Raw genomic sequence first — 26,719 nt, forward strand, 5'->3', positions numbered from 1 at the left:
TTTTCTCAGCAATTCCGCCACCGATCATGCTCAGATGACTCAGGAGTTTCGTAATTCAACAAAATGGCATGCCAATTTTATCCTCATCACCGCAAATCGTTTTATTCAGAGAAAGTATAGTCTCGGCGAGCTCGGGCCAGCAGATGACAGGGCTGTCAATGTACTTGTCCCGAGACACTACCGAGTCTCTTGATAAGGCTTCCGAATCGTGGATTGAAAAAAAAATGGACCTCGAAAATTGCGACTTTTTTGCTTTATTTTGCAAAAATATAACCCTGGGGGAAAAAAAGATTGGGACAAGTACATTGATGGTCCCTTGTTTCCTGATGATATCACAAAAAATGTAAAAAAAAATCATACAAAAAAAATTTCAACACAATAAATCAGAAAAAAATGTTTAAATCATGAAAAAACATTATATTAAAAAAAATTGGAAATGTGTAATTATTTTGTGAAGTGAAAAAAAATTCAAATAAAACGTGAGAAATGAAAAATCGCGCTTGAAAACATTTTGGGAACCGAAGCCTCATCTTATTTTAACATCTAAACTAATTGAAATAAATTTCTATTTAAGTGACGTGCAGTATTAAAATTTATGATATCAATTCGAGGACAAGTATTTAATGGTAATTCAGAATATTCATTCCTACGGGAACCATCAGGAACTTGAGAAAGATCTAATAAATCAAAAACGTTACTATCTGAGTTACGTGAAGCACTGAAATTAATGATATCAATTGGAGGACAATATTTTATTAGTAATTCGCAATTTCGACATTATAAAATTGTTCTAAAAAGCGTTCAAATCCAAAAATGTTACATCAAAGATAAAGTAATTTGTTACTTTATGGTGATAGAGACTTATAAGAAAATCGATTCTTCTCAGACGTTCAGGATCCCCTGGTATTATTCACAACATTCGACGTCGATTGGATCGGTACAAATTATGTTTAAATTTGTGTTAAAAGTACTTGTCCGGCCCATCACTTTTCATTCAAGTTGCTCATTGTCACGTTCGCGTCACATTTTTCGATAATTTTTAGAAATAACATAAAAAATATCCATAATATGTAAAGTAAACTATAACATTCATCATTACAGAAAATATGAATGGATACATAATTACACACATATTATTTGTAATAAAGCCTACTCTTAATAACAAAAAGTGAGAGTGTAGAAGTTGGCGCCCTGCTAGAATACAATGGATTTGCCACCCTGATCCCCCCCAAAGATAAGCTGTACCGAAGCTCCTTAAGACAAGAAGTTGTTCGCTATTATCAACGAGTTAAATATTTTTTTTTATAATTAAAAAAAAAAGATTTCATAGTATTTTTTATGGTTGGAATTATCAGCAAACAAGACAACATCAATGTACTTGTCCCAACCTTTTTTCTCTAGGGGAAGTTTATGGTTTTTCGCTTATCCCCACCAAAGGCTTGTACGGAGCGAATAGATGAAGTACAGACTTATACACGATAACTTACAAAATTTTCAAAAATTAAAGCGGTTATACGATATTTTAAAAAACTCATATTTTCGTAAAATTCAAAAAATCATAAAATTTGAACCGCTCAACTAATATTTCCCAAATTCAATACCACCTTCCTATTATGATAATCTATTTATAAAAAATAAAATTAGTAATAAATGTTAAAATTTTCGGAAGTTCGAGCGTCGACACTTTTTTTATGGAAATTTCAAAACGTAGGATTCACACGCGCGCGCACATTGACACATTTTAAGCACATTGACATTGAAAACTGGAAAAAAAAAATGTTCATCATCACATAGCTTCCTCTATGAGGGAGCAAAAAGTAAAAATAACGCCAAATTTAAAAGTTCGAGCCTTGTCAAACACTTTTCATCACGTCCGAACCGAAATGCTGCTATGTTTCGTTTTCCATAAAAAATTACATCTGTGGAAAAACTTTGAAAAAGTAAAAATAACACCAAGTATTAAAAGTGCGTGTACTTTGGGTCGAAAAATAATTTCAAAAATCAATTCTAAAAGTAAACAAATGGAGCTTCTAAAAAAAGGAATGGAAAATTGAAAAATATTTCATGGCATGCGGAATTTCTACTCCTAAATTGAAGGATTGAACTTGCTGAATGAATAATCGAAATCGATCTCGATAAAATATTTTTTCAATTCTTCATTCCCTTCTTTACAAGCTCCATTTGTTTACTTTTAGAATTAATTTTGAAAATTATTTTTCCACTTAAGGAATGCACTTTTAATACTTTGCGTTATTTTTTCTTTTTTAAAGTTTTTTTTTTGTGTTACAACGATACTCCAATACGGAACGCCGTCCTGCCTTTTTGGTACGACAAGTAATGTTAACACAATGAACAACACCAATGAAGAAACGCGATAGCGTCGACAACAAACAACAAACCGATGAAAAAAAACGGCATAATTTTTTTTAATTTATCGTTATTTCTTTCCTACTCCCTGAAATTACGTGTGATTTTATTTTTTCTTGATAAGAATGCTCGAAATATAATTTGGCATGCTTTTTAGCAAAAGTGGCGACTGTACATTTCTACTTTTCCTTCCAGCACTGTTGTGCGCGTTGCTACTAATTCGGAAACATTTCTGCAAATTTTCTTTTTGGTTTTTTCATGACAATAGACATTCTACAAACGTTTTTATTATATTCAACTTCTACAAACGATTTCGCATCGGTTTACACACAATTAACCCGTCGATAGTCGCGCTACCTCACCGAACTTCATTAGTTGCATGATGAGAGATTTTCTCATAGCCAGTCCCATGTCACGCTCTCCTCTAACCGCACCTTCTTATACCTTAAAAAGGAATGTGAGAGAAAATCTCATAGCGCGACTATTGACAGGCTGATCTAATGAAGATTTTAAAATAAAGTTTCGAGGCTAACTTTACCCTAATTTTTCATTCTTCATTATTTAACAATTAACAAATCTGATAAACGTTTTTCCAAATTTTACAATACTTTACGACGCCACACAAAAAAATAGAATTAGAAAAAATTTGAAAAGTCGATGTCGGAGGGCGGATTCACACTGATTTGGCTCTGTTTTATCGGTCGTTGTTGTGCCGTCTCTTTTGATAAGATCGTCGGTAATTTTGGTACCGAGAGTACTGGCTCCTCTTTGGCGTGTCTTCGCACCTTTTGGATGTGTATGATTCTCTGGTTTCTCTATGTGCTGTGCGCACTCTTACAGCTTGAAAAAAAATCGTTAACCTGTGAATTAAACAAATTTTCTATTCAATGTCAATGGTCAATTTATCGATGGTAGACAGAATTTCCGGATTCCCGTGTGTTCTATGGCTGGAAAAATTGATTAATATCAAAATTAACCTTTTTTTTTAGTTGTGTGTATCAAAATCACCATTTTTCATTTCCATGACAAAATTTTTCAATTTTGAGCCTGGGTGCTGTTTCGGCACCCTTAAAAACATGAAGAAACACTTGATTGGTAAATATTCGGAAAAAAGTATTCAAAATATGGAGAAATTCTACTAGTTGTTCAACTGTACCGACAAAAAAGTCTTGTCCCAACTGTTTTTCTTCGTTGACCACATACTTTTCACCTTTGATCACAGCCTCTTAATTGAAAAAACGGTGCACCGGGCCCAGATTTTATCCGCATAGTTCATTTTAAAAAAATTATCGATAAAATAAAAAAAAGGTGGTTTCGGTCTCGCGAACAACAACGCGTCGAAGTGTTCTGTTGAAATCATCGACAGATGCAAGCAGCAAGGAAGCGTCAGTAACTTGGAATGCTGTGATACTTTGTTTACTTTTTCTTCCTTCTTAAGGCGTAACACATTTCTCTGCGCTTCGACCAAGCCAATGATTCAGAATAAACAAGAGTCGCACTATTCTCTCACGCGCGAGTCTAAGCCGGAATTTTTAACAATTCCTAAGAATTCTCTACGAACACAATGTTTGATAGTTTTATTCTAAATTTGGCCCGACCAACGCGCATTATCAAGTGTGCGTGGGCGGTCCGAGAGGCAGCAGAATGAGGTATTTCGGCGGTGTGTGTTGAGTTCTCGAGATCGTGCAAGGCCGGCAGAGAATAGTCTGACAAGAGCGGAGCAGCATGCTCGTACTTAATCTTGTATATTTCTGAAAAGCTCTGAAATCGTCTAAGTTTAAAAAACTTTATCGATCGTCATGAATATTATTTCTGTCGTAATTTCACATCAATTTCACTAAAAACATATCAAATCAGGAAAACATCTAATTGCGATATTTTTGGAAACCGAGTGTCATCCTGGAATTAGTGTAAAAGAAAATAAATTTTCTATTTAAGCAAAGAAAAGTGAACAATGAATCACACAAATTTTCGGGATAGAACAATGGAATAAACGATATTGTTATAGCCATCTTTCGCAACAGTTATTCGAACGAATGATTTCATTGATAAAATTACGGGAAAAGTGGAACGCGGCGATAGTGTACATACATGTATCCAGAAGAACGGACTGACGAACTGATCGACCTTCTGAAAATAAATTCAGGCAGAATTGAGTCGTTGGCTAAATGTTGCGGCGGCGGAGCAGTACGGCCGTCGATGGAGACCGAACAATTTGAAATGAATAATCGACCCTACGACAATGGAGCAAAAGAGACCTTCATATTTGGAAGTTGGAAAAGAAAGAATCGACGAAGAATTCCGACAATCAGCCGAGGAACAATTAACATCATTTCGATTAATAGTGATTCTGACAGGTAATAAAACAGGTCCTAAAATAACACAATTTTTGCTTTAACGACACTGGAATTTATTTGAGGGGCATTTAAAATTTGAAAAGCACAAGAAATTAATTTAAGTAATGACACTAAAATGGAAACAAAGTATACATGAAAATGGTACCAATAATAATAATAGTTACTCTGTAAAATATGCCCTATAAGATCTTAGTGACGATAACTTCTCAAAGTTACGATCATAGGTCCACATTTGAAGGCAATATGAAGTAGAATGCAACGTCTAGTGTTAATTTATGTCTTTTTCGAAGTCGTGATTTTCCTCGTACGTGCTATAGTTTTTCTCGTAAAGGGCGTGAGCTCTCAGACGACGTAAGACGATGTTCGCTCGACGGGAATATATAACGAGAGAGGCGATTCTATTCCTGAAACGTAATGTGTGCTTGAGAATATATGTTGGAGATTAGATGTTGGACTGCTAGCAGAAAGATTTCTCAACCCTCCTTGCTCTACTCTCTCCCTTTCTGTTTCACACCCTCGCAAAATAACTAGACAAGGCTCTTTTGGGAAAATTCCACGTACAAATGAATCCTTGTCAGTGTCATACACACGCCTTCATTATTCCTCGTATATACGCCGTTAACGTTAAATATATATATGTATATATGTATATATATATATATATATATATAGGGGAGACCGGGGCAAAACGGGATACCCGAAAAATGAGAGAAATTTTTTTGTCTTTTTTTTTTCAATTTTTATACTTGTCCGAGAAGAACATGAAACATATTTTTTCCAAAATATCTTGTTTTTTTTTTATTTTTCAAAAAATTCGTTTATTTTTTCAAATTCTTTTTTTTTACATCACTTCCAAAGTGAAAACGTTTTTGCACAGACATACAAAAAGTATTAAAATCATAGTAAAAAAAAATTTCATGAGTTTTTGAGGGCTACTCCGTTTTGCCTTGGATTTTTAAAATTTTTTTCTTTTTAATTGTAAAGAATTCCAGTACATTTCTTAGTTTTTGGGAGTAAAAAATAGACAGAGCTTCCCAAACTTCTGAAAAGTTCAATATTTCCTTAGGCATCCCGTTTTGCCCCGGTCTCCCCTACAGGGTGGTCCACGCAACGCGTGTACTTCTTTTACGACCAAAATATACGTTGCACGAAAAAATGTTCTAAACAAAAGTTACATGGTTTAAAAAGCTATACTATGTAGTGCATGCGATTTTTTTGGAGGTGGAGGCGCTTCGAAGATTTGAAGGTCAACTTCATTTTTTCAAATGCAATGCTGTATTTTTTATAGTGTAATATTCTAGAGTATCAAATTCTGAGTAAATAAAATATAGACTTTATTAGCCCTCAAGTTAATAGTTAACGAGTAATTTCACTTTAGTAGTTTAAAATTCCATTCCATTTGGAAAAACGAAATTGACCTCCACAGCTTCGGAGTGTTTCCACCTACAAAGAAATCGCTTGTACTACATGGTGTGGCTTTTTAACCCATGTAATTTTTGTTCAGAAGATTTTTTCGTGCAACGCATATTTTGGTCGTGATAAAAGTGTACACATTGCGTGGACCACCCTGTATATAAATACTTTATTTGAAGCTATGTTCCTGCGTAAATGGAGCTTTGGGTCTGGAACACGTTGAATTTGTATTTCATCGTAAAATTGAATCGTTTGAAGCATCTCTGGTTAGAATTCACTCTCAGAATATCAAATTCAACTTCTGAGATAATTGATAAATAGTGTCACCTGAAATATGTTGAAATCTGGAATGGTCTTATAATGAGAATGGGATCGCGAAACTGGAATAATAATTCGAAAATTTAAACTGGTCAGTAGGACTAGCCGGAATGTCTAATCGAATTCTGCATACTTGCATCAGTTTTCCAGTATCACTGGATTTATGGTGATTTATGGTAAAGGAAAAACTGAAAAAAAAGAAGAAAAGAGTCCAAGAGAAAAACTTTCGTGTGTCGAAACTGTTAGAAATTTAAATACAGAGAATTGATTTAATGATGAAAATAAAACAGTGAAATCTATATCTCCCGAAAATAAAACTTCATCGGTTTGGAAAGTCCGTGGTATCGAAAAAAAATACACGAAAAAGTGACGTAATTTTAATCAAATATCGTTGACATCTCAAGTAAACAGAACGTTCTTTACACACGACAAAACCAGTTAAATTCATTGAAAATCAAGTGCTCTAATTCATTGCAGAGTGGCCGAGTACGTAATTTATCCGAAAAGTAATTCGGTTTCGTTATATTCTCACAAGGTTGGAAACAGAAAGAAAAAGAGAGGGAGAGAAAGGAGTGGAAGAGAAAATTTCTAAATATAGACGTAACATTTGTGTTCTCTGTCCACGGAACTTGTGTCATGTAACTTCACTTTATTACTTTTGTTATTTTAGTTTTTCTTTTCGTTTTATTGCATAATAAAAAATGACTTGTCGCGCCAACAGCAACACGAGCCAAGCGAGAAATAATAAGCCGGAAGAAATGATATCCGAAAGTCAAGGAAACTCGACCTATCGTCCAGCTTCGTACGAATCATCATTCTGCGACACTGAAACACGTAGTGTCGTCGATCCAATACGTGATTCCGCTATTCCAACCTCGGAATCCGAAATTCTTGAGGAAGATGATTTCTGGTGTCCACGATGTGGCGGACGCATGAACGAACCGAGAATACTTGAATGTTTGCATCCAATTTGCACACCTTGCGTCGATGAACTTCTCGATCGAGGTATTTTACTGTTTCTATCATCTACATTTTTTGTAGTTAATTTTTCATACTTATTTTGTACAGTTATTGATCAAAAGATCACAAATGTTTTGGTTTCGTGTGTAAAAACTCGAGAATCACAGAACGAATTGGAATGACATTTGCCTGAAATTTGAAAGGTTCATTTAGAATTCTTTTCAAGTTCTATTCGGCAACAAATAACAGGAATTTTTACCAGTGACCAGTGTTGACATCATTTGAAGTTTTAATATTTGTAGAGTCAATCCTATAAATATATATATCGATCAGAAGAAACTATTATTCCTAATGAGCTTTCAATATTCGGGAAGCAATATCCATATACAAATAATTTGTTACAGTTATTTCTTCCGACTTTAGATTAGTTTGGAGTTATAGTTTAAATTTTATCATTTTTTCCTCAAATGATCAAAATGAGACTAAAAAATGGATCTAGAAACGCGGCAGCGTCTTGACGCCAAGTATAAAAACTCCCGACTGAAAAATCGTATAGCGTATTGAAAATAAAATGAAGTCGAGAAAAAAAACATTGAATAAGATATAATGGGGACTTTGAAAAGTATGAAATAAAATGTTTTAAAAAGACGAAATGTTTAAAAAATTAAACAAAATGTTAAAAAACATTTAAAAAACTCGTGACTGAAAAATCGTACAGCGTATTGAAAATAAAATGAAGTGGAGAAAAAAAATGAATGTTGAAAAAAACAACATTGTAAAAACAACCTGCGTTTTCAGAAAATGATTTATCTTCAAACTCTTTTTCTTAAGAAAATATATAGAAGTAAACTTTAAAAAGTATGAAATAAAATATATTAAATATAATTAATAAGATAGATAAAAAACCATTTAATTGTTAAGTACTACTTCTTCGAGATTCGATTCCTATGGTTAATATTGATTGATGGTAGGCAAGTCATTTATATACAAAAATAAAAATTTTATTATAATTTTCAAAGTTGAATGATTGTACAAAGAATGAAGGTGATAATAAAAAAAATGTAACCTCACAAACAACTAAAATATGTTATAAACATAATGGAATTTAATATTTGTCTTATAATCAAGGTAAAATCATTAAGTTCAAATTTAACTTAATTGTTTCGAATGTAATGTGCAAGACCTAAATGACTCTCAGCTCACACAGTAGTATCTATCTCGATCTCAAAACTCTATCGCACCTTGTGAGTCCCGTCTTGCACATCTCGCCATCTCTCAACTTGGTTCTCTCAATTTAAATAAAAATGAATATGAATCCTGATCATAAAATTTACTCTCCTTTTTCTCATTCGACTATCTCAGAACATCTCAATTAATAAGATAATTTATTTTCAGGAATTATCAAATGCCATAGTCTAAATGCCAAACTTATATTGAAAACAACATTTGTTGTTATTATTCATTTGATTTCATTTCATTTAAAAGTTAACTTCATAAAGCAAACACATCCCTTGTACTTGGCTTTAATAAAATAATATCATTATATTTTTAATACTTGGCGTAATTTTTTTGCACTTTTACAAATTCACTATTCAGTAACAATAATATACGTCAAGAACAGATGACGCCAAACTCCTAATTATCAATAATGAAACATTTTGTTTACGAGGTATAGGGAAAGGCGTGACTAAATCATGGCGTTGTGTATATTTTACTGTTAACGATATATATTTTGCTGGGGATCAGAAACGGCGGTGTGTGAAAAAGCAGCTGGCCTCAGTGTGTTTAAAACAGGATGTTTGAACAGCGAGTAGAACACATATATATGGGAAGCTTGTGTATATCAATGAACATACATTTTCTTGTACCAAAGCTCGTGGAATAACACAAATTCAAAGAGGGAATAAAACACATTTCCAATACCCCTTTATCTTCTTAAAATCATTTGTTTGGGTTTGTTTGGGTTTACGACGAAATTGCTGTACAAAACAAGGTCAAAACTTTGTTAATAGATTACCGATCTTCTTGAACCGTTAATATTTAGTTTCATGTATTCTATCGGTTTATTTACCATCTTGCCAGTTTACTCGTCCAAGTGCAGCAACAACGTCAATCCGAGATGGCAATCCTCTCAACGGGATGAACTACCTTCCTACCGGTATGTCGAAGGATGCCCCATTTGTGATTGTCCACTTCCGAGTCCTGGTGATTCTCCGCCACCGCCTCATTATCCTCTCCAACATCGTCTTGTCATGAACGCTGTTCGACGTCGATTGTCTCATCGAGTTTTGTGCTGTGACGTTTGCCCTGAGGAAGTACAGGTACCGTTTTTTGTCCGATCTAGTCATATTATCAGGAATCAAATTTTTTTTTCGAAATAAAAAAAAGTCAAAGAAACATCTCCTATAATTACTTTTTTTATATGCATAATGAAGACGAAAATTGAGATTTTTTTCGCAAAATTAAAAACCTACACCATTGAAATGCGTGCGTACTGATATCATCGTGAGAAAAAGTGCACGACGAAAAACCGGAATAATCAACTTTTTTTTTTATGTAAAAAAATCCGATCACTGTACCAAAACCTTGAACCTACACCCTGTAGCTATCTGCTCTATAATTGTGTTTTCATTCCACATTAAAAGACTTTAATGTGCTCTGTACAACGGAGTTGTATCGACGTACCGTAAAATGCCGCGAACCCGAAAATTTTTAAAAATTTACCAAACTGATAACGGAAACGACGTAGGCCCTGAAAAAATTTCCTTACATAAAAAAATGGCTTTCAGGCTTCGGTCCATTGTCCAACCTGCCTGAGAAATTTTTGCACATCCTGCGGTGACAAGCACGAGATAAGTCAGAACGAGGGTCCGGTGGTTGGTACAATATCACGTCACGAGGTTCGCCCGCTCTGGGAGGCAAAACGTTTTCGACGAACTGCGCTATGTCTGGAGCATCCGTCGCACTCGTTGCGATTTCACTGCATCGCTTGTCGCCAAGTGACCTGCAGAGAGTGCATGTGGCGTGGTTCTCACAGAGGCCACGCAAGCGAGGGAGCAACGAGTGCAGGGAGGCGAGCGACGACTGCTCTTCTTGCCGCTCTTCAACGCGGAAGAAATCTTTTGAATTCTTTACTCATAGAATACAACAATAGTTCGTTTTCCGCCGACGAATGGTCGGAGACATCAACAAGTACCTACTTCGCGAGGAACAACAGGTACGGAAAAGTAAGCATTTTCTGAATTAAAAATGGTCCATTCTTGCTCCATTTTTGCAACACTCTACATATATTTATATTATTACTGTGGATCTGTATGGCCCAGAGAACATTGTGCTCGCAATTATTGAAATTGGCAATCGACGTAATTCCCACTGCAGCCAAACTTCTAGAAAAAAAAATCAATTTAGTCGAAAGCTCATTTTTTTCTTGCAACGTTTTTCGAACATTGCCGTTGGTTTTTATGATATAACACATATGATTAGAAAAATGAGGTCTCAAGTTACTTGCAACTAGTGCAGTAGTAATTGATTTATCTTCACGATCTCAAAACTACATCTCTGTTCTTCAAGTTATGACGATGTCTAACTTATTTGTTTAATTCCTTACGATCGCATTGTATAACTGTTCCAAAACGAATGCTAGGAATCTGATTCTTAACCCTTTTCCATTGGATGCTCCTCCCCCGAAAATTAAGACCATTTTATTCTATTGGAAATCTGCGAAATTTCGTCATTCGAGTGAGAACATGCTTCAAAATCTCAAAATTGAAATAAATTTTTTTCATTGAAAATTACATTTTTTTTTCAAACAATAAATTAACCTATTAGCTTAAGAGCCATGAAATAGTTATTATCGCTGAAAATATGGATATTTCCAACATACGTGATATTTATACAATTTTATATCGCTTGCACGATAACTTCACGGTACGCTTAGAAGAACGTGGGGCAAGAGGACGCGGGCCAAACGTGCATTTTCAAATATACGGAAACTTGAAAAAAAAATCGAAATTTTTCAGAAATTTTGGTTTTTTTTCTTTCTTCGTTTCTTAAATTTCGACGATATTTGATGTGAAGTTGTAGGAAAAGTCAACGAAAAGTCGTCTTTTTCATTTTAATAATGCTTGTGTCATTTGAGGCCCAGTAATCGTGTTCCTTCAATTTTTTGCAAAACTTTGATCTCTCGGGGCAAAAAAACGGTTCGCCCAATCAATTTGCAAATTGGTAGAGTTATTGTGGATACACCGAGCTGTAAAAATGATGCTTCACATGAGTCATTTCATTGATATTCGTAAATTTGCAGTCGATTTTCTGAACAGCTGTAAAAAGCCATTTTTTACTTTATTTTCAAATGAATATTGACAATAGAACAATAGAAATTTCTTCGTGAATAGGGTAAGCATTTTATAGTGCGTTCATTTACGATTCCAAAACCGTCCTTGGAATTACTGTGCGATGATTTTTCGCTGAGATATCAATGATTTAATACGAAAATGTCGTTTTTTATTCAACCATCAATATCTCCGGAATAAAAAATCGTACGGAGACTTCTAAAAAATAAAATTGAAGGTCAATGAACAAGCTACCCGATGCTTATATTGATTTGGGTTGCAAAAATTTTTTCAAGACTGTGCACACTCGGGAAAAAAATAAAAAACTTGCAGATTTTTCCTCTCGAGATATTTCATAAAATTCCTCAGTATCCGCAATTTGTGAGTAAAAAATGGCTGGATATTTTCAAATTCGAAGAACAAAGCTTAAAAATGCTTCTTTATTTATCGTGATATGACTATTTTTGACTGAGATACAGCCTTTCAAATATTGGGAAAAAATTGACGGAAATTTCTTGTTCCTTTAATTGTCTCCAGTAGTGTATTTGTCAAACAATTTCGATACATATGAGATCGCATAAATTCTTTATGAATCGAACAAGTATCTTATTCTAACCCATTAATGCACAACATGACAATTTTGGACACAGAAAAAAAATTATGAACCTATTTATTATACAATAGATAATATTGTATTTGAGATTCAATATACAAGAATAAAGAAAATTCAGTTTCACATTATGTATCGTTTGATGGAATTTCAGAATTTTCCAATGTTTTCGTGTTTAGTAATTTCGTGATGGTTTTTAAAAACAAAAAAGATCAGTTTTCTTTTCATGAGCCGATACAAAAATAATAAATTTTACGGTTCATTTTTACTTTTTCAAAGTCTCACAGAAGTTTTTAACAAACAAAAGAAAATTAGATTTGATACAATTTTGTAATGAATTTTGCGAAAAAAAAAATAATTTTTCAGATTCTAAGCAATTTTTACAAAAATGAAGCATATTATGTATTATCTCGAGAAAATAAAAATCAATCTTGAGTTTAAATGAAATAATCTCTTCAAATTTTAAATCACTCAAAAAACAATTAAATAGAAAAAAATAATAATGAGGATTCAGTCACATTAGGACTGTTCCGGCCCTTCTAATGTGAAGGAAAGGATTCTACCCAAAAATCTTGAGACAGAACGAACTCAAACTACCCCGGCCCTCCTGGCTAGATCGGAAAAGAAATTTGTTTTAGACTGTTTTTTTTTATTTTTATTTTTTTGAGTATTTTCTGTACGAGTTAGATGTCAGAATTTTGAGACAAGACTGCCTCTCGAAGCCTTTTTTATAAATAATAATTAACTCTATTATTTACTTCATCCTAGTAATTAGCATTATTGCATATAAAAAATCATTGACATCATAATTTATTTAATTTAATATTGATTTCGTTTGTCAGGTATTCAGACGAATTTTCTAACCTCACTTCATACTCGAGCCTTCGTTCAAGAAGGAATCTAACGTCATATGCTCGTGAGGCACAAGAAAGAATTCACGAATTCGCAAGATTGCAGAGAGCTCGATATCTACTGGACGCAATTTCACTGACCGAAGAACTTTTGTCCGAAGGTTCGGATGTTGAAATTTTGAGTCTCAGTAGACTTATACTGAAACGATTACACATGTTGGGATCAAATGTCACGAATGGTAATCATTAATATTTTTCTTTTGCTCCTATATTGATAAAACCACTTTTGTCTCCACAATTTTGTATCGTAATAACCAAACGTTAAACGTTTCAACCAATTTAAATAAATGACACAATATTTTTCAAATACTAATAATTGTATACATTCTTTGTAATTGTCGTAGAAATTTCGCATCAAGTCTGCATATATAGAATGTTCTTTAAACCTAGAGTTGAAATGACATATCGTTTTGGCAGTTGAAAGTAAAAATTTTTGAATATGATGAATTTCTTAAACTAATTTATTTTTCCCTTATTCTCAGAAATTCAAGAGGATTCCGAAAGATTTCAATCTCGACCGAAGCACACGGGCTTGTTCCATTGTTGCACATTTTGTTCAAGTGGTGGTAAAAAAGAAGCAACTTGCGCGTGTCGTGGAACAATGCCCGGTGGTTACAAAGGCTGTGGTCACGGACATCCGGGACATCCTCGCGTTAATCATTGGTCCTGTTGCGGATCGACCAATCGTTACGACGGTTGTTCGATTCTGCCAAAATTACGTTATCAAGTAACACTTTGACAATGGTTCGTGTTTGAGCTAAAGAGCAATCAAACAACATAATTATCCGACAAAGACTCTTTATTATTGTGATATCGTAAAATGAATGGGAACTTTGTAACAGTCGATTGTAAATATACAGCAAATAGTTCATAAACACAAAAAGTATGCCAAGGCGGCATAACAGTCCTTGTCGAAATCGATTAAAAATAAACATTATTTTATTTAACTCTCATTTATACCTCACGCCTAGAAACCGAACGAAAAAAAAAAAAAATAGAGAATTTAATACTGAACGGCGTTCCTTATGCACGAAACTCTGAATCATTTAAATTAACCGAAATTTCTATCTTTTTTCCAAAATTGGTTTATCATTCTGCTATTATTTTTACAATCCTAAAATCGAATCAGCGGAAAAATATCACGTCGTTCAGGAACAACAAGAAAAAACACTTTTTTTAAAGAAATATATCGAAATTCTGGATTATACCAACGAGGCGCATTTCGACTACAAATTTACAGTTTCTTATGCCTAATTATCCTCGTTTTCGCTGACATCTTCGATCCTCGATGACTTTTTATCCATATCGTCAATTTTCAAATTTCCTATCTCACAAAGCTCGTACAACTTGGTCAAATGATCTTTTGCTGGTACTCCGTGCTTCTGTTGCAGCATGTGAGATTTCAATGACGAATTTATCAAGTCAGCATACCCAATTATTGGCGTGTGAATCTCCAAAGGATCGACCCATAATGTATCGGCAATGTGCAGCCGCACCTACATAAAAATTTTTAAAGTTCCATTTACAATTGCAAGATCTTTCATTTTTCAATACTTTCACGTTTATACGTGAACACGTATACATTCACAATAACGATTTTATTATTATTTATTAAAACTATTTCCGCGAGGTAATGATTTTAAACGCTTGGAAAACCGGACGCGCCGTGAAGAACAAAGCTGTATGATGAACAATTTTGAAAAATTTTGTTCCGAGATCTCGATCGAATACTTTCCCCATCCTTTTCTTCCTTCAAATACTTTTGATAATTTTGTGATACTAATAACTACGTAATTGGAATTATTTCAAATAATTATTATTTAACGGATTAAAAATTTGATGTACGAACCGTGCCAAGTACGAACGAATTGGGCATATTTTTGGTGGGAAACCAATTTAGGGCGTCGTCAATTGCCCGAACGTTCCATTCGTATTCATCATCATATGGGACAAGACCTGTCAGAAATACTTCAACTATGTGGGTGTCGTGGTTCGCGAGATCATTGGGTATTTCCATTAGCCGCGTAACCTACGAAATTGTATATTTATTATTTCATCAATTCGCGCAGTATACCGTGCGAATCGATTTTAAACTTTCAAAGCTTTAGGCTCTAACTTTTTATTACTTATTTTCTTATTATTATGATTTCGTTCACCGACAACTAGTGATACAACTACTCACACTTATTGCTGGCAAAATAGCACCCGTGTCGATGCATTTCAATTCCACAGCGATCGCAGCTCCTTCAACGTTTTTTCTTACCACGTTTAGTACTTTGACTCTTAAAAAGTTGTCCAACGATTCTTCGACAGCACAAATATCGCCAACTTGTGTTTTTCTATGACAGCGTCTAAAATGATAATAATTTTGTCTCATATGCATGATAAACACGAATAATGGTCAAACGCGATGCTTGAAATTGGTACGGCTCCAATTAACAATTGATCGTCTTTGATGTTTATTGAGTTGTTGAATTTGAATAATAAACTCACCTATTGCGTTTGTTGGCATAATACGTGTGTATCATCGTCGAAATTTTGGTGTACTCCTTAGCCGAGTATTTCACGACATTTCCGTCAGGATTTCTGTACTCCATAATTCTGGCTGTAAAATGTGTCGCGTTGTGCACGTACGTGACATTAAACTTAACTTTGTCGCCGCTGCGGGGAAAGAAAAAAGAAAGCAAATTCTTATTAAATCCATTATAATTCCTATTTGCAGGAATTTCTTTCGTAATCTCACATCTTGATCGGCGTTACTGGCTTATCCACGTCACCGATAACGCAATGTCGAAACGGGCAGGAATGCTTTCTCGGACAAAAACCAAACGCCTTGACCGAGTCACAAATCGGATACAATTTTTTCGCACGATCAAGACTCGCCACAATCCTCTGAGGAAATTAAGAGAAATCACGCAGTACAATGAAAGTTCCTTAATTTGTTCACACATTGGAATAAGAATGAAAGCAAGAGGAATGTTAGTATGTTTCTTACCAGGACATTGTTATAAAACTTCGTCGGTATTTTGGTGCCACAGTCTTTAGCGACTGACACAACGCCGTAAAGTTGTACGTCGTTCGTTTCGTCGATGACAATTGTTACTTTGCATCTGTTACTTTCCTTAAAAAATGATTCTTAAATGTTCCACGTTTCTTTGCCCATTTCAACAATTATTGAGATATCAATTGATCAGTGAAAAGGATTATTAGATTTCGCTGGAGAAATTACCTTTTTCAAATTATCCATGAGAGTCGAGAACCGGAAGTAAAATTGTGTTTTTGATGGTAAATTTAACGAAAAGTGAACAAGCCAATCAATATTAGTGATGTTTAATCCGACGAGAACTTCATCCGTGCAAATGAGCACCGGGTACATTCCGTAGACACTGGCTTTCCATATTTCTCGTACTCCATTAATTTCCGAAAATATCATTTTTTCACACGCCACAAGAGTTTTTTTGGTTTTTGAGAGGTGTCCATTGAGGGCATGCGCTTCGCCGCTACTCGTGCATACTATCATCGTTTTCACCGTTGTGACGTCGTCATTTAGTAGCTCTGTAGGAAATGAAATGATGTAGAAATTGAGGATTCGTTGTGGTTATCAATTCTGAAGTCGAAAACGCGTGTTGGTGTAAAAGTACCATGGTTTGTGGCTCTCGTATGCCGAAACTATTGACTTTACGAAAAAAAAAAATGGTTACCACATAAATTGTAGGAAATTGTATCTAGTTTATTTTATTACATAACTATTTTTACCGTAAAATGAGTCGGAAATGAGATATTTCCGAAAAACTGAAAATGGCTTTTGGGCGCCATTTTTTCAAAATGGTGGCGCGAGCGGCAAAGATACGAGGTGGCAAAGTGAAAATTCGAAAAGAGGAGGTAAAAATCTATAGTCACGAATTTTCAAAACTCTTCAGGTAAAACTCCCCAAATTATTTATTAAACTCCTAAAAATTTAAATATTTAAAAAACAATCTTGAAAAACTCATAAAATTGTAAGGTTTGGAATTTTGCATAACCCTTTGAAAAAAAATGTTTCCAATACTTTTCCCTTTTGCAGAACTTTGTTTTACAATAAAAGGAAACTCGGAACAAAGAATTATCCAATCCGAAAGGAGTTGATTTCAACCATTGGTTGATTTGACTTGGCATTACCCATAATGATTTGCTTATTTGAGGGGATTTTGGAGGGAACAGAAAGATCAAACTACTTCTAATCCATAATTGTCATTTCTGGTATGATATAGTTTTTCGGATAGCGTATTTGTTGAAAGATTTTTGTAGGAATGTTTTATTACAGGATTTTAGTTATTTAGAAAGACGAGTTTCGATTTTTCTTAGTAATGATAACGTGAACAGTTTTTTTTTTAATAAATAAATTTTGGTATATCTTATGTTAAATTAATTTCCGACGAAGACTATTGTGCAGAAAGCAATTTAATTGGGATGACTGCTCAAAATGCATGAATATGCTCATCTGTAGTTTTTTTTTCATTTTTTTCACAAAATTCATTATGTATTTTAGATTTTTCGATTGAATAGAAGAGCACAAACTTGTTGGGCGGAAGTGATTTTGATCAAAATTCTGAAAAATTTCGTCGGAAAAGTCGTTTTTCATAAACTTTGTCACATTATTGATTCATATTTGTAAAGCAAATTGAATACTTGTGATTTTTTTCCAAACCAAATATATTTTAATTCGAAATTCATTTATATTACTTAATTTTGTTCTGGGATTGATTATTTTGATCATCTTGATCATCCTGATCTTTGATCGTGTTTCACTTATATTAGAATAATTCTTCATGTACTTATTCTCTCTTTGAATTTGTTGAAAGAACCAATTTGCGCCAACAAATTTTCCGACTGACAATGAGAAGATAATTCAGGTTGAAACAGTAAATTTCACGATCTCAGTAGCGAGATTATGCTGACGCATATTACTTAATGGATATAACGTTAGCCAATGTGGTGTATACCATTTTTTTTCTTTACAGCCGGTCGAAAGTACGTTTCTTCCGAAATATGCATCGATCGACAGAAGATGTTTTGATGCCTGCCCCGACATTTGCTGCATGAGCGAAGCGAGTGCTACTGGTCGGGGGCAGGCATAATAAAAAAACAAGATTAACAAGGATAACACCGGCACACAAAAAAAAGTGATCAGTACTTTTGACCGGACCCTATTTAACCGGCTCTATTTCTATGTATTTCGACGCGCTGAATCCGAATTTCGGCCTAGTTCAACGCCTACACCCACCAATTTTGAGTAAATTTCGAAAAACCGTTAAAAATATTTAAAAAATCGAATTTTCTAGTATTCAAAAGTATTTTCTGGCCTATGTCATGCATGATTTTCATTTAACTTAGCGCGCTAAATCGATATCCAGGATTGACTTTGCTTCAGATTATCAAAACGTTGAGCAAATAGCGGAAAACCTCTAAAAATTGTAAAAAATCGTAGTTATGAGTATTTAGAAAAATTTATTGACCTGATTTAGGTATGTTATTCGTGTATTGAAATTAATTTTACTTGATTAGGTGAAGGGAAACTGCAGAAAACCTTCACCGATACAGTCGGTTACTGCCTAATTGCCTCTGCTGGCAATATTAAGCATGCTCGGACACAGCAAAATCCAAAAAATAAGAAAACTAGCAACTCACAAAACCTATGATATATTCTGCAGCATGTCCAGAGAATTGCTTTTTTTGTAACTAACATCACAGGTTTTATCGAAAATACTGAAGGTAAAGTTGTATACGCCAACGTTCCATCAGTTATGAAAATAAATAAAGAGGCCGGGGATTAAATCACAACTCTCGAATCAATGGATGTGGAGCTTTCCGATGAAGAGGAAGTCATGGAAGTCGACGAGGTTTTTGAAGGAAAATGTTCCGACGACGATGATCTTTTTGCCAAATGACTGCAGAAATTCTCCGCAAACCTTCAACCAAGAAGAATGGAATAATCTCACCTATTCCAATAGCACGCTCGAACAAGCTGAAAGGGACATGAAAATTTACAGATTGTATTGAAAAAAATAAAGTATTCAGAACATATCTGGCAAATTTGTGGTGATCTGAAAATTACAACAATATACTTTTAGGACAATAATACCGAGTTTCACAAAAAAATCCATGCTTTTCATTTTTATGGGATAGTAGAGACAGGAAACACCACTACGTACAGAAAAAGTGGCTAAATAGAACGAACTTCGATCCCGGCAGTAAAAACATTATACGAGTACCATTAATTGATCCGTCAAAATATCTTCTACCAACATGACATATTAAGCTCGATCTTATGAAGCAGTAAGTTAAAGCTCTGAATAAAGATGGAAATTGTTTCCAATATTCGAGATAAAAGTTTCCCGCGAAAAGCCAAACTAGAAGAGAAAGTCTTCGAGAGACTTCGAATTCGTAGTTTATTTTTAGACGAAAGTTTTCTTGGAGCTACGATGAATGATATTTAAAAAGCTGCTTAGCTAAGTTTTAAAAATGTATCTCAAAACTTCTTAGAAAATAAGAAAAGTGAGATTTACCAGAAATTGGTAGAGGAGTTGTTGAAAAATTATAGAAATTTGGGTTGCTTGATGAATCTTAAACAGTACTTCCTACACTCTCACCTCGACTATTTCCCTCAAAACCTTGGAGATTAAAGTGAAGAACAAGGAGAACGATTCCATCAAAGTATAAGCGAAATGGGGAGTCGGTATCAAGGGAGGTGCAACGTCAACATGATGGCCGATTTTTGCTGAACGCTGAAGAAAGATATAAAGAGAAAGAGAAATCCGTTGCATTGAACATTTGAGGAAAAAAAAGAGTTCGTCATAAGAGAAGAACGATTCAATACCGATAAAGTTATTTTCTTAGATTTCCTGCATCAACCTTGCGTCTCTTTTAGCATTCACAAAAAAGAAAATATCATTCAATGAGAAGCAAGGAGAATGGTTGGTCCGGATTGGGACTCGGGCTCGCATATTGCGGGTCCCAGGTTCGAATTCCAGCCAAGAACACCAATGAAAAAATGTATGGCTTCGGGGGCCTCTATCAACGGTTCTCGCCGTGCAGGTGAGGCCCCTTAACCCTGTACCAGCTAGCCCAACGTGGCACAGCAGAGGGACGGTCCGACCTGAGTGCCACCAGGGGAAATTAGGATCTCTAAGATCTGATTGTTTGGCATTTCTAACGGTTTTTCGAAATTTACTCAAAATTGGTGGGTGTAAGCGTTGACCTGGGCCGAAAATCGAATTCAGCGCGTCGAAATACATGATGAGAGAAATTGATGGGTCCGGTCAAAAAAGTACTGACCACTTTTTTTTGTATGCCGATGTAATTTATATGAATATTTGCATTTCTATGAACCTGAAAATAGATCATCATTCTGAACGACTATATTCATTTCATCAATCCGGTCACATTATTTTTTGCCTTCGCATTGATTTCATCTGGAAGAATAAACGTGCATTATTCGTCCGAATTTGTAACAGTATAGTGCTATTTTGATAATATAGTGCTTGCAAATAATATGACATTTTCATAATATATTTCCGGATTCATGCATCTATTTTCAGGTTCATAGGAATGCAAATATTCATATAAATTATCTTTGCTAATCTTGTTTTTTGATGCCTGCTCCCGACCAGCAACACTTGCTTTGCTCGTACAGCAAATGTTGGGGCAGTCATCAAAACATCTTCTGTCTGATCTTCTGTTTGATAGCCCTGAACTGCGCGTCAAACTTTCTGCCCTTGTAGTGTAACATACTAATTTTGCACTATTAATATTATTTATTAACCAACAGCCACACTGTTGTACCCAATGATGAAAAGAAAACTTAAATCACTTAAAGATGATTACTTTTTCATCACATCATAAAAAAAAAAAAAAAAAAATTTAATACGTGAATTCGCAACAACATCCCCTCAAAACTGTGCAATTCGATAAATGTAAAAGAAGAAATTCATGAAGAAATGCGAAACTAATTGGACAAGTAGTGCTCGGAATAATAATTTGGGCAGCGACTTATTTCCGTCTTTGGTGAGATAGAATACTTTTAAAATGTACTTGTCTCGAGTCACTACCGCGATTCTTGATTGTAAGAATCTAAAGTCGAATACAGCTTGATCTTGTTGTGAATGTTTCTTATTCAGTTACCTGACACTTTTTCGATCTTTTTTTTTTCCTGGATGATCAACAAATTTGGTTTTACACAACCAAATATCGCAGCTTCTATGTAGGAACCGATGCACACATAAGGCTCGATCACACATTCGTTGGTAAACGACTTAACGAGCGATGACCAGTGACGAGCAACTGCCACTATTTGCACTGGTTCCTTGGTCCATGAGAGATGTTCTTTTTTGCCAATTTTCATGTATTTCCCCAACAATTGTCTAAACTGATGAATCGGAATAAAAGTGAGTATTTCTCTTCCTGAGGTTCATATACGTAAACGAATAATTCCAAAAAGTTGAAACCTACAGTGATACGATTGTCTTCATACGATGTTTTCAAAACAAATTCGACATAAAATTCTAAAATGTATGAAAAAAATTTTCCAATCACATTGCGCAAAGCTCTAACTAAAATGACTAAATTGTAGTTTAGCAATTTTGAATACGTCAAATAATAGTAAAGAATACGTGGAAATTTTTTAGTAGAAAAAAATTACCGGATCGTAGTATTTATCCAATATAAGATCCAAACCGTCGATGACCAGATGTGCGAGATGATCAAAATTAATCAATTTCCTGTGACCATCGTCTTGATTAATAAACCGGAAGAGATACGTGGGCGTGGCGATCAATATTTGACATCCATTGTAGATCTCAGCCTATATATTTAACAGTTATTGTTTTTTTTTTAACGCCAACGAAATTGTGATTATTTGAAGGAATATAAAAAATTTCGCTAAAACAATGTCATTTACGACGATAGATTTGTCCGGTCGGCCATTCCAACCGGCTACACAACGAATGTCGGTGTACGCTTCCAGTAAGTCATTGCAGAGCGCACTCGTATTGAGAACATCTGATGTTGACGAGCACAGAATCAGAATCAGTGGACGTGGACCTTTTGTCATCTGGTATAAAAAGAAAATGAAACGGAATTACGATGTGCTTTTATGAATATTCAAAGTTTCGATCTCTGTGGAATAAATTTTTTCAATAAACTTGAAAATTTATGTTCCATCAAGTATATTGAATATGAATTATTGAATAAAATTGTACCGTTTTCCGCACTGTTATACTGCTGACAATTGGCAAAATATATCCAATAGTTTTTCCGCATTTGGAAGGACCAACCGCAACAACGTTGAGTCCTTTGCCAACTGCTGGCCACATGTAAGATTGTATTCTTCGAAGTGCGATAATATCCATTTTTTTGAGTGCGACGTGAATCCGCGAAGGAAATTGTGCGTTTTCGATGTAGACCAATCGCTCGCAATAATTTTTCGACCGGATTAACATTTCTTCGCAATCCTCACCGAAATAACGCAGTTTTTTATCTTTTCTCGGACGAGTAAAATTGCGCTCTTCCAACTTTACAAGATTTTCACATGTCATTTCTTCATTTGCAGTCTGACAGTGTTTACATCTATCAAGAATATTTCCAACGTCGATAACAAGACCACCGTTGATGGTTGTTTTTGCATTTTCAGCATCTTCTCTTCTGTCATTGAACATTTCATTGAAACCTACGAAAATCATGTGAACATTTGACACTAATTAAAGTGAAAAACAAAAACTCCCTGATTGGCAATCAAAGTATTTGATTAATTCTGTTCAACATATAACTTTGAATATCTGACGCGAGTACTTATTTCAAATAGTGAAGCAGTTACCTCGACATACTGAAATCGCTTGTCCAGAGCAGATCAATGTATCACTGAGGCAGAAAACATCCTCATCAATAACAAAGTAGACCTCTCCCCATTTTTTCCCATTTTCATCCACAGCTAAATAATCAAAGTAAATATCACTCGAACTTGAAATACAATCGTTGATGAAGTCCAAAGTGTAATCGCTCCATTTTTCTCCCAAACTGTAAGAGAATAAACAGATTTTCTACAGAATAAACTAAATTGGTAATGATTCACCAAAGATTTTATCAAAAGATTCAAAACCTACCGAATTATGTTTTTCGTTAAATTATCTTCAGGCAATGAAGGCAATAAGGCATGAATTCCAACTGTAAAAGTCAAGTACTCTTCAGATATTAAAGTTTTTGGAATGATAGTGAGTTTTTCTCTTTCCACTGTTATGGTCTGTCCAAGGTCAACAAGATAAATATTATATTTCCTTGTTTCTGGGATCACGTGTTCGACTAATCCGCGTACCCACCAAACTGGTATTTCTGTATCACTTTCCAATTCATTTTCTATTATTACTACCTGTAATGAATAATAACCTCATTACTAATTGTGCATAAAAATGTTATCTAAGTTTTCTCGTTTTTCTCAAACTTTGCAAGCTCAAAAATGAATCGATCGCATCAAAATTGACAATATAAAAATTAAGAAATTCAATGTGTTTGGAAATTTTTCTAAACTGAATGTGTCAATTTGAATTTAAACTTCACACTACAAGTTTCGAACAATTTTTTACATCTCCGATTTGGGGCTCCAGTGTTGAAGATAGTTTGTTTCTTCTGCTATGTTTCATGTGTACTCGTAACTGGTTGTTTATTTTGTCCAATCTTTCTGTAAAGTCCTGCGTGTAGTATATTTTTATAGAACTCGGATTTAAGGCATTGGTCACTCTGATTGGTACAGCAGTCGACGGTATTTTAGTTTGCAAATCTTGTTGACAATCTGCAATTGGATTTTCTTATTTTCGAGTAACTATATACTCAAAAGGTTTTACAATTAAATATTTGGCATAACCCAATTACTTCAAAAATATTGGAAAAAAAGGTTATCTCAGCTATGATAATTCGACAGTTTCTTAGATCTTCGTTTTCAAAAACAACGAATATTTTCTTACCCATTTTATTGTGTCTTAAAGCCCGTGCTTAAAGCAGGCTGCCCCAGAATTATACATATAATTATTCCATCAGAATATATAAGTATTTCGATTCCTTGCTAAGGAGAGAATTTTTTATTTGCACTTTGCAGTCGAATTGGCAATGTTCAGTTCTCATTTCCTACTACAACACAATTATGTATTCTCTTTGTTTCCGTTCTCAGGTACGTTATGCTGGCACGTGTCCGGCTTACAAGTTACAAGCGTGGAGCTCTTTGTTGTTACCGGCTGATCAGCTGATTGGTTCTATCCTTCCTCGCGTCGCACCAACGAAGTCAGATTTCGTTGGCGTCACTTATACATATATAGTTCGGAGGACTTTGGTACAAAAAATGATATCCCTATATATATTCCGATACGCTGATAGAATAAAATCAAATATATAAGTAATATAAAAACGATAATTTGCTCAGGGAATATAGAAGTACTATATATATGTTCTCTGCTGCGGTCTGGGTGCCGCATTTATTGCGAATTGTGCCCGGTCGGATTCCTGTTCGAATTAACCGATCTATATAGAGTATATATACATACGTTGAAATCAGGTAACGGAATAATCAAAACAGGGGTTAAACAATGATAGCGCAGCAATATTTATGACAATATAACATCCGCGACTCGCAACAAAATGGTCATGATAAAAGCCACACAATGTTGTGACAGAGAATAAATAATGAAAAAAGCATCGAGCGAGCACATATATATATCGGCAATATATAATATATATAATACCCGCTTTCACGAGGATTGAGAGTTTCATGGAGTGAGTGGTGGTGTGGTGCATCACCACATACATAGAGTACCGAGTGCGGTATTCCGGCAGCAAACCGGCAGTATTCGAAACGCAGCTTTTTTGTGGCCAGAAAACTCTAGCCTAAGTTTACTATTCGCGGGATTGCGCGTGTCAATCGCCCCTTCTTCCTTGCTTAATTAAGCAATGCGCGTCCCCAAGCTGCGCAATTTTCGCCGGATAAAATTTGAATATCAGCTGTTTTAGAATAATTACAGTTCCGAGTGTGGCAGGAGAGACCTAAGAAGTGTTATAACTCATAACGCATGTACTGCATGTACCACGTTTTGTTTTCTATTCATAATTTCGCTGCTTATTGTAATGTATTTTGTATGACTGTTTTTACTCTTGAATATCGGGAATAATATTGTAAACAATAAATCCGGCGACATTATGTTTTACATCAATGTACAAAAATTATTCGGCAATTTGTATTCGCGATGTGCGATCAAAATACCATCTATTCATCTCTCAAGGTCGCAGAAGGCAACTATCTTTATTTTATTTATTCTACGAAGAAACGATATTTGTAGGTTAGATCGGTACTCGTACTATATTCTCGCTTATGTAATTTTTCAGAGCAATTCTAATAACACTTCCGAGCATTATGACGATAATAATTTCACAGAAATAGAGATCTGAGAGATTCTGTGAACGAAAATGGATACGTGATTGACTGACATTTCGAATTGAGCTTGTAGCTATCTAATAATTTTATGACACTTTTCATGATTTTTGCTACACTTGACCAATTGTCGATGATAACATTAACAACAGAAAAAGAAAATTCAAAAATAAGAGTTTCAAAATCTCCACAATTGATACGAAATATAAAATATAGACGATAGTAATATATTTTTTTTCAGTGATTCTTATATGATTGTATGTTCTCCAGATTCTTATAATCTGCCTGACAAGTGGAACCCTCTTGCTGGGAGGGTTAGCACAATTTTTAAAGCGCAAACGACGTCCTCCGTATCCTTCGGTGCGAAGGCAATTGCGAGATACAAGACAGAGACTGCTGAATGCCAAATCTTCAAATTTTGGTAAATTCTCAGCATTATGTTATTTTTTCAAACTCTAAATTTTCACAACAATTTTCATCATGAAGACATTCGTTGCAGACAATGTTTCTCAAGTTTCATGGGCAAGGCGAAGCGAAGCGAGCACTCGAAGTCACATGAGTGACAGAGCTTCTCTCATTTCCTCCGTGCCCGGAGGTCCGGACGGAGATATCAGATTGACTCCTCAGCAGTATGGTGTGCTCGGTAAGTGAAATAATTCATTTTTTACTTTCTTTTTTCCCTTTTTGCATGCTCCCCAGGTATTCTATGAGGTTATTGATTTTGAATCTAGAATCTAAATTGAATCTGTGAAATGTACTGAAATGTCAAATAATTTAAAAGAATTCTAAATTTCCTATAAAAGTATTGAATCAAGAATGTACAGGATTTTAAAGAAACCAAAAAAATGTTTGTAGATAGTTTGAATTCCTTTAGTAAATACTGTGAGAAACATGAAAAACTGCTTTTTATTCAGCATTCGCTGCTAAAATTGTTTTGTCGCAAAGCAAACATGCCATCCGAGCGCTGTCGCTGCTTTTGTCATTGGCGTAAAAATTTTTTTTTCTTT

The 26,719-nt window shown here is 34.7% G+C and overlaps 3 protein-coding genes and 1 long non-coding RNA gene across 6 annotated transcripts in view; 2 read left to right on the forward strand and 2 right to left on the reverse strand.

Annotated features, from left to right (window-relative positions):
- Positions 1-748: 748 nt before the first annotated feature.
- LOC122411028 (uncharacterized) lies at positions 749-3,907 on the reverse strand. The gene is made up of 3 exons (XR_006261056.1): positions 3,524-3,907; positions 3,345-3,434; positions 749-3,227 (listed from the first exon to the last, which is right to left on the reverse strand). It is a non-coding gene; the product is annotated as an uncharacterized lncRNA (long non-coding RNA).
- A 13-nt stretch (positions 3,908-3,920) lies between these two features.
- Positions 3,921-14,214, forward strand: LOC122411018 (tripartite motif-containing protein 45). The gene is made up of 6 exons (XM_043419533.1): positions 3,921-4,724; positions 7,177-7,460; positions 9,498-9,736; positions 10,205-10,632; positions 13,199-13,446; positions 13,750-14,214. Exons 1-6 carry the CDS (start codon positions 4,459-4,461, stop codon positions 14,004-14,006), a joined length of 1,722 nt encoding a protein of 573 aa, XP_043275468.1. The 5' UTR covers positions 3,921-4,458; the 3' UTR covers positions 14,007-14,214.
- Positions 14,049-24,882, reverse strand: LOC122411016 (putative ATP-dependent RNA helicase TDRD12). Its single transcript, XM_043419529.1, has 15 exons — positions 24,259-24,882; positions 23,881-24,086; positions 23,404-23,666; positions 23,118-23,317; positions 22,504-22,970; positions 22,203-22,355; positions 21,945-22,106; positions 21,428-21,671; positions 16,497-16,822; positions 16,263-16,388; positions 16,011-16,159; positions 15,761-15,928; positions 15,450-15,618; positions 15,117-15,296; positions 14,049-14,763 (listed from the first exon to the last, which is right to left on the reverse strand). Exons 1-15 carry the CDS (start codon positions 24,260-24,262, stop codon positions 14,518-14,520), a joined length of 3,063 nt encoding a protein of 1,020 aa, XP_043275464.1. The 5' UTR covers positions 24,263-24,882; the 3' UTR covers positions 14,049-14,517.
- Positions 24,883-25,075: 193 nt separating this feature from the next.
- Positions 25,076-26,719, forward strand: part of Miga (mitoguardin) — a 44,264-nt gene continuing 42,620 nt past the window's right edge. The window contains exons 1-3 of one of the 3 annotated variants that reach the window (XM_043419534.1): positions 25,076-25,573; positions 25,983-26,133; positions 26,212-26,355. In XM_043419534.1, the coding sequence (XP_043275469.1) occupies positions 25,481-25,573; positions 25,983-26,133; positions 26,212-26,355 (388 nt within the window). In that variant the 5' untranslated portion in view covers positions 25,076-25,480. Of the gene's footprint in view, positions 25,621-25,666; positions 25,785-25,982; positions 26,134-26,211; positions 26,356-26,719 lie in introns of those variants that run through there. The other 2 variants (XM_043419536.1, XM_043419535.1) reach the window with 2 other exon arrangements.

The sequence above is a fragment of the Venturia canescens genome, chromosome 5 (genome assembly GCF_019457755.1).
Source record: "Venturia canescens isolate UGA chromosome 5, ASM1945775v1, whole genome shotgun sequence".
NCBI lineage: Eukaryota > Metazoa > Arthropoda > Insecta > Hymenoptera > Ichneumonidae > Venturia > Venturia canescens.

Bases quoted from the DNA above. Each gene is read 5' to 3' on its own strand.
- LOC122411016 (XM_043419529.1), bottom strand. The intron at 22,971-23,117 runs GTAACTGCTTCA...TGATTTTCGTAG, and splicing joins AGCGATTTCAGTATGTCGAG to GTTTCAATGAAATGTTCAAT. The intron at 15,297-15,449 runs GTGAGTAGTTGT...ACAATTTCGTAG, and splicing joins CTATTTTGCCAGCAATAAGT to GTTACGCGGCTAATGGAAAT.
- LOC122411018 (XM_043419533.1), top strand. From the start codon at position 4,459: ATGTATCCAGAAGAACGGACTGACGAACTGATCGACCTTCTGAAAATA. The intron at 10,633-13,198 runs GTACGGAAAAGT...TTCGTTTGTCAG, and splicing joins TACTTCGCGAGGAACAACAG to GTATTCAGACGAATTTTCTA. The intron at 13,447-13,749 runs GTAATCATTAAT...CCTTATTCTCAG, and splicing joins GGGATCAAATGTCACGAATG to AAATTCAAGAGGATTCCGAA.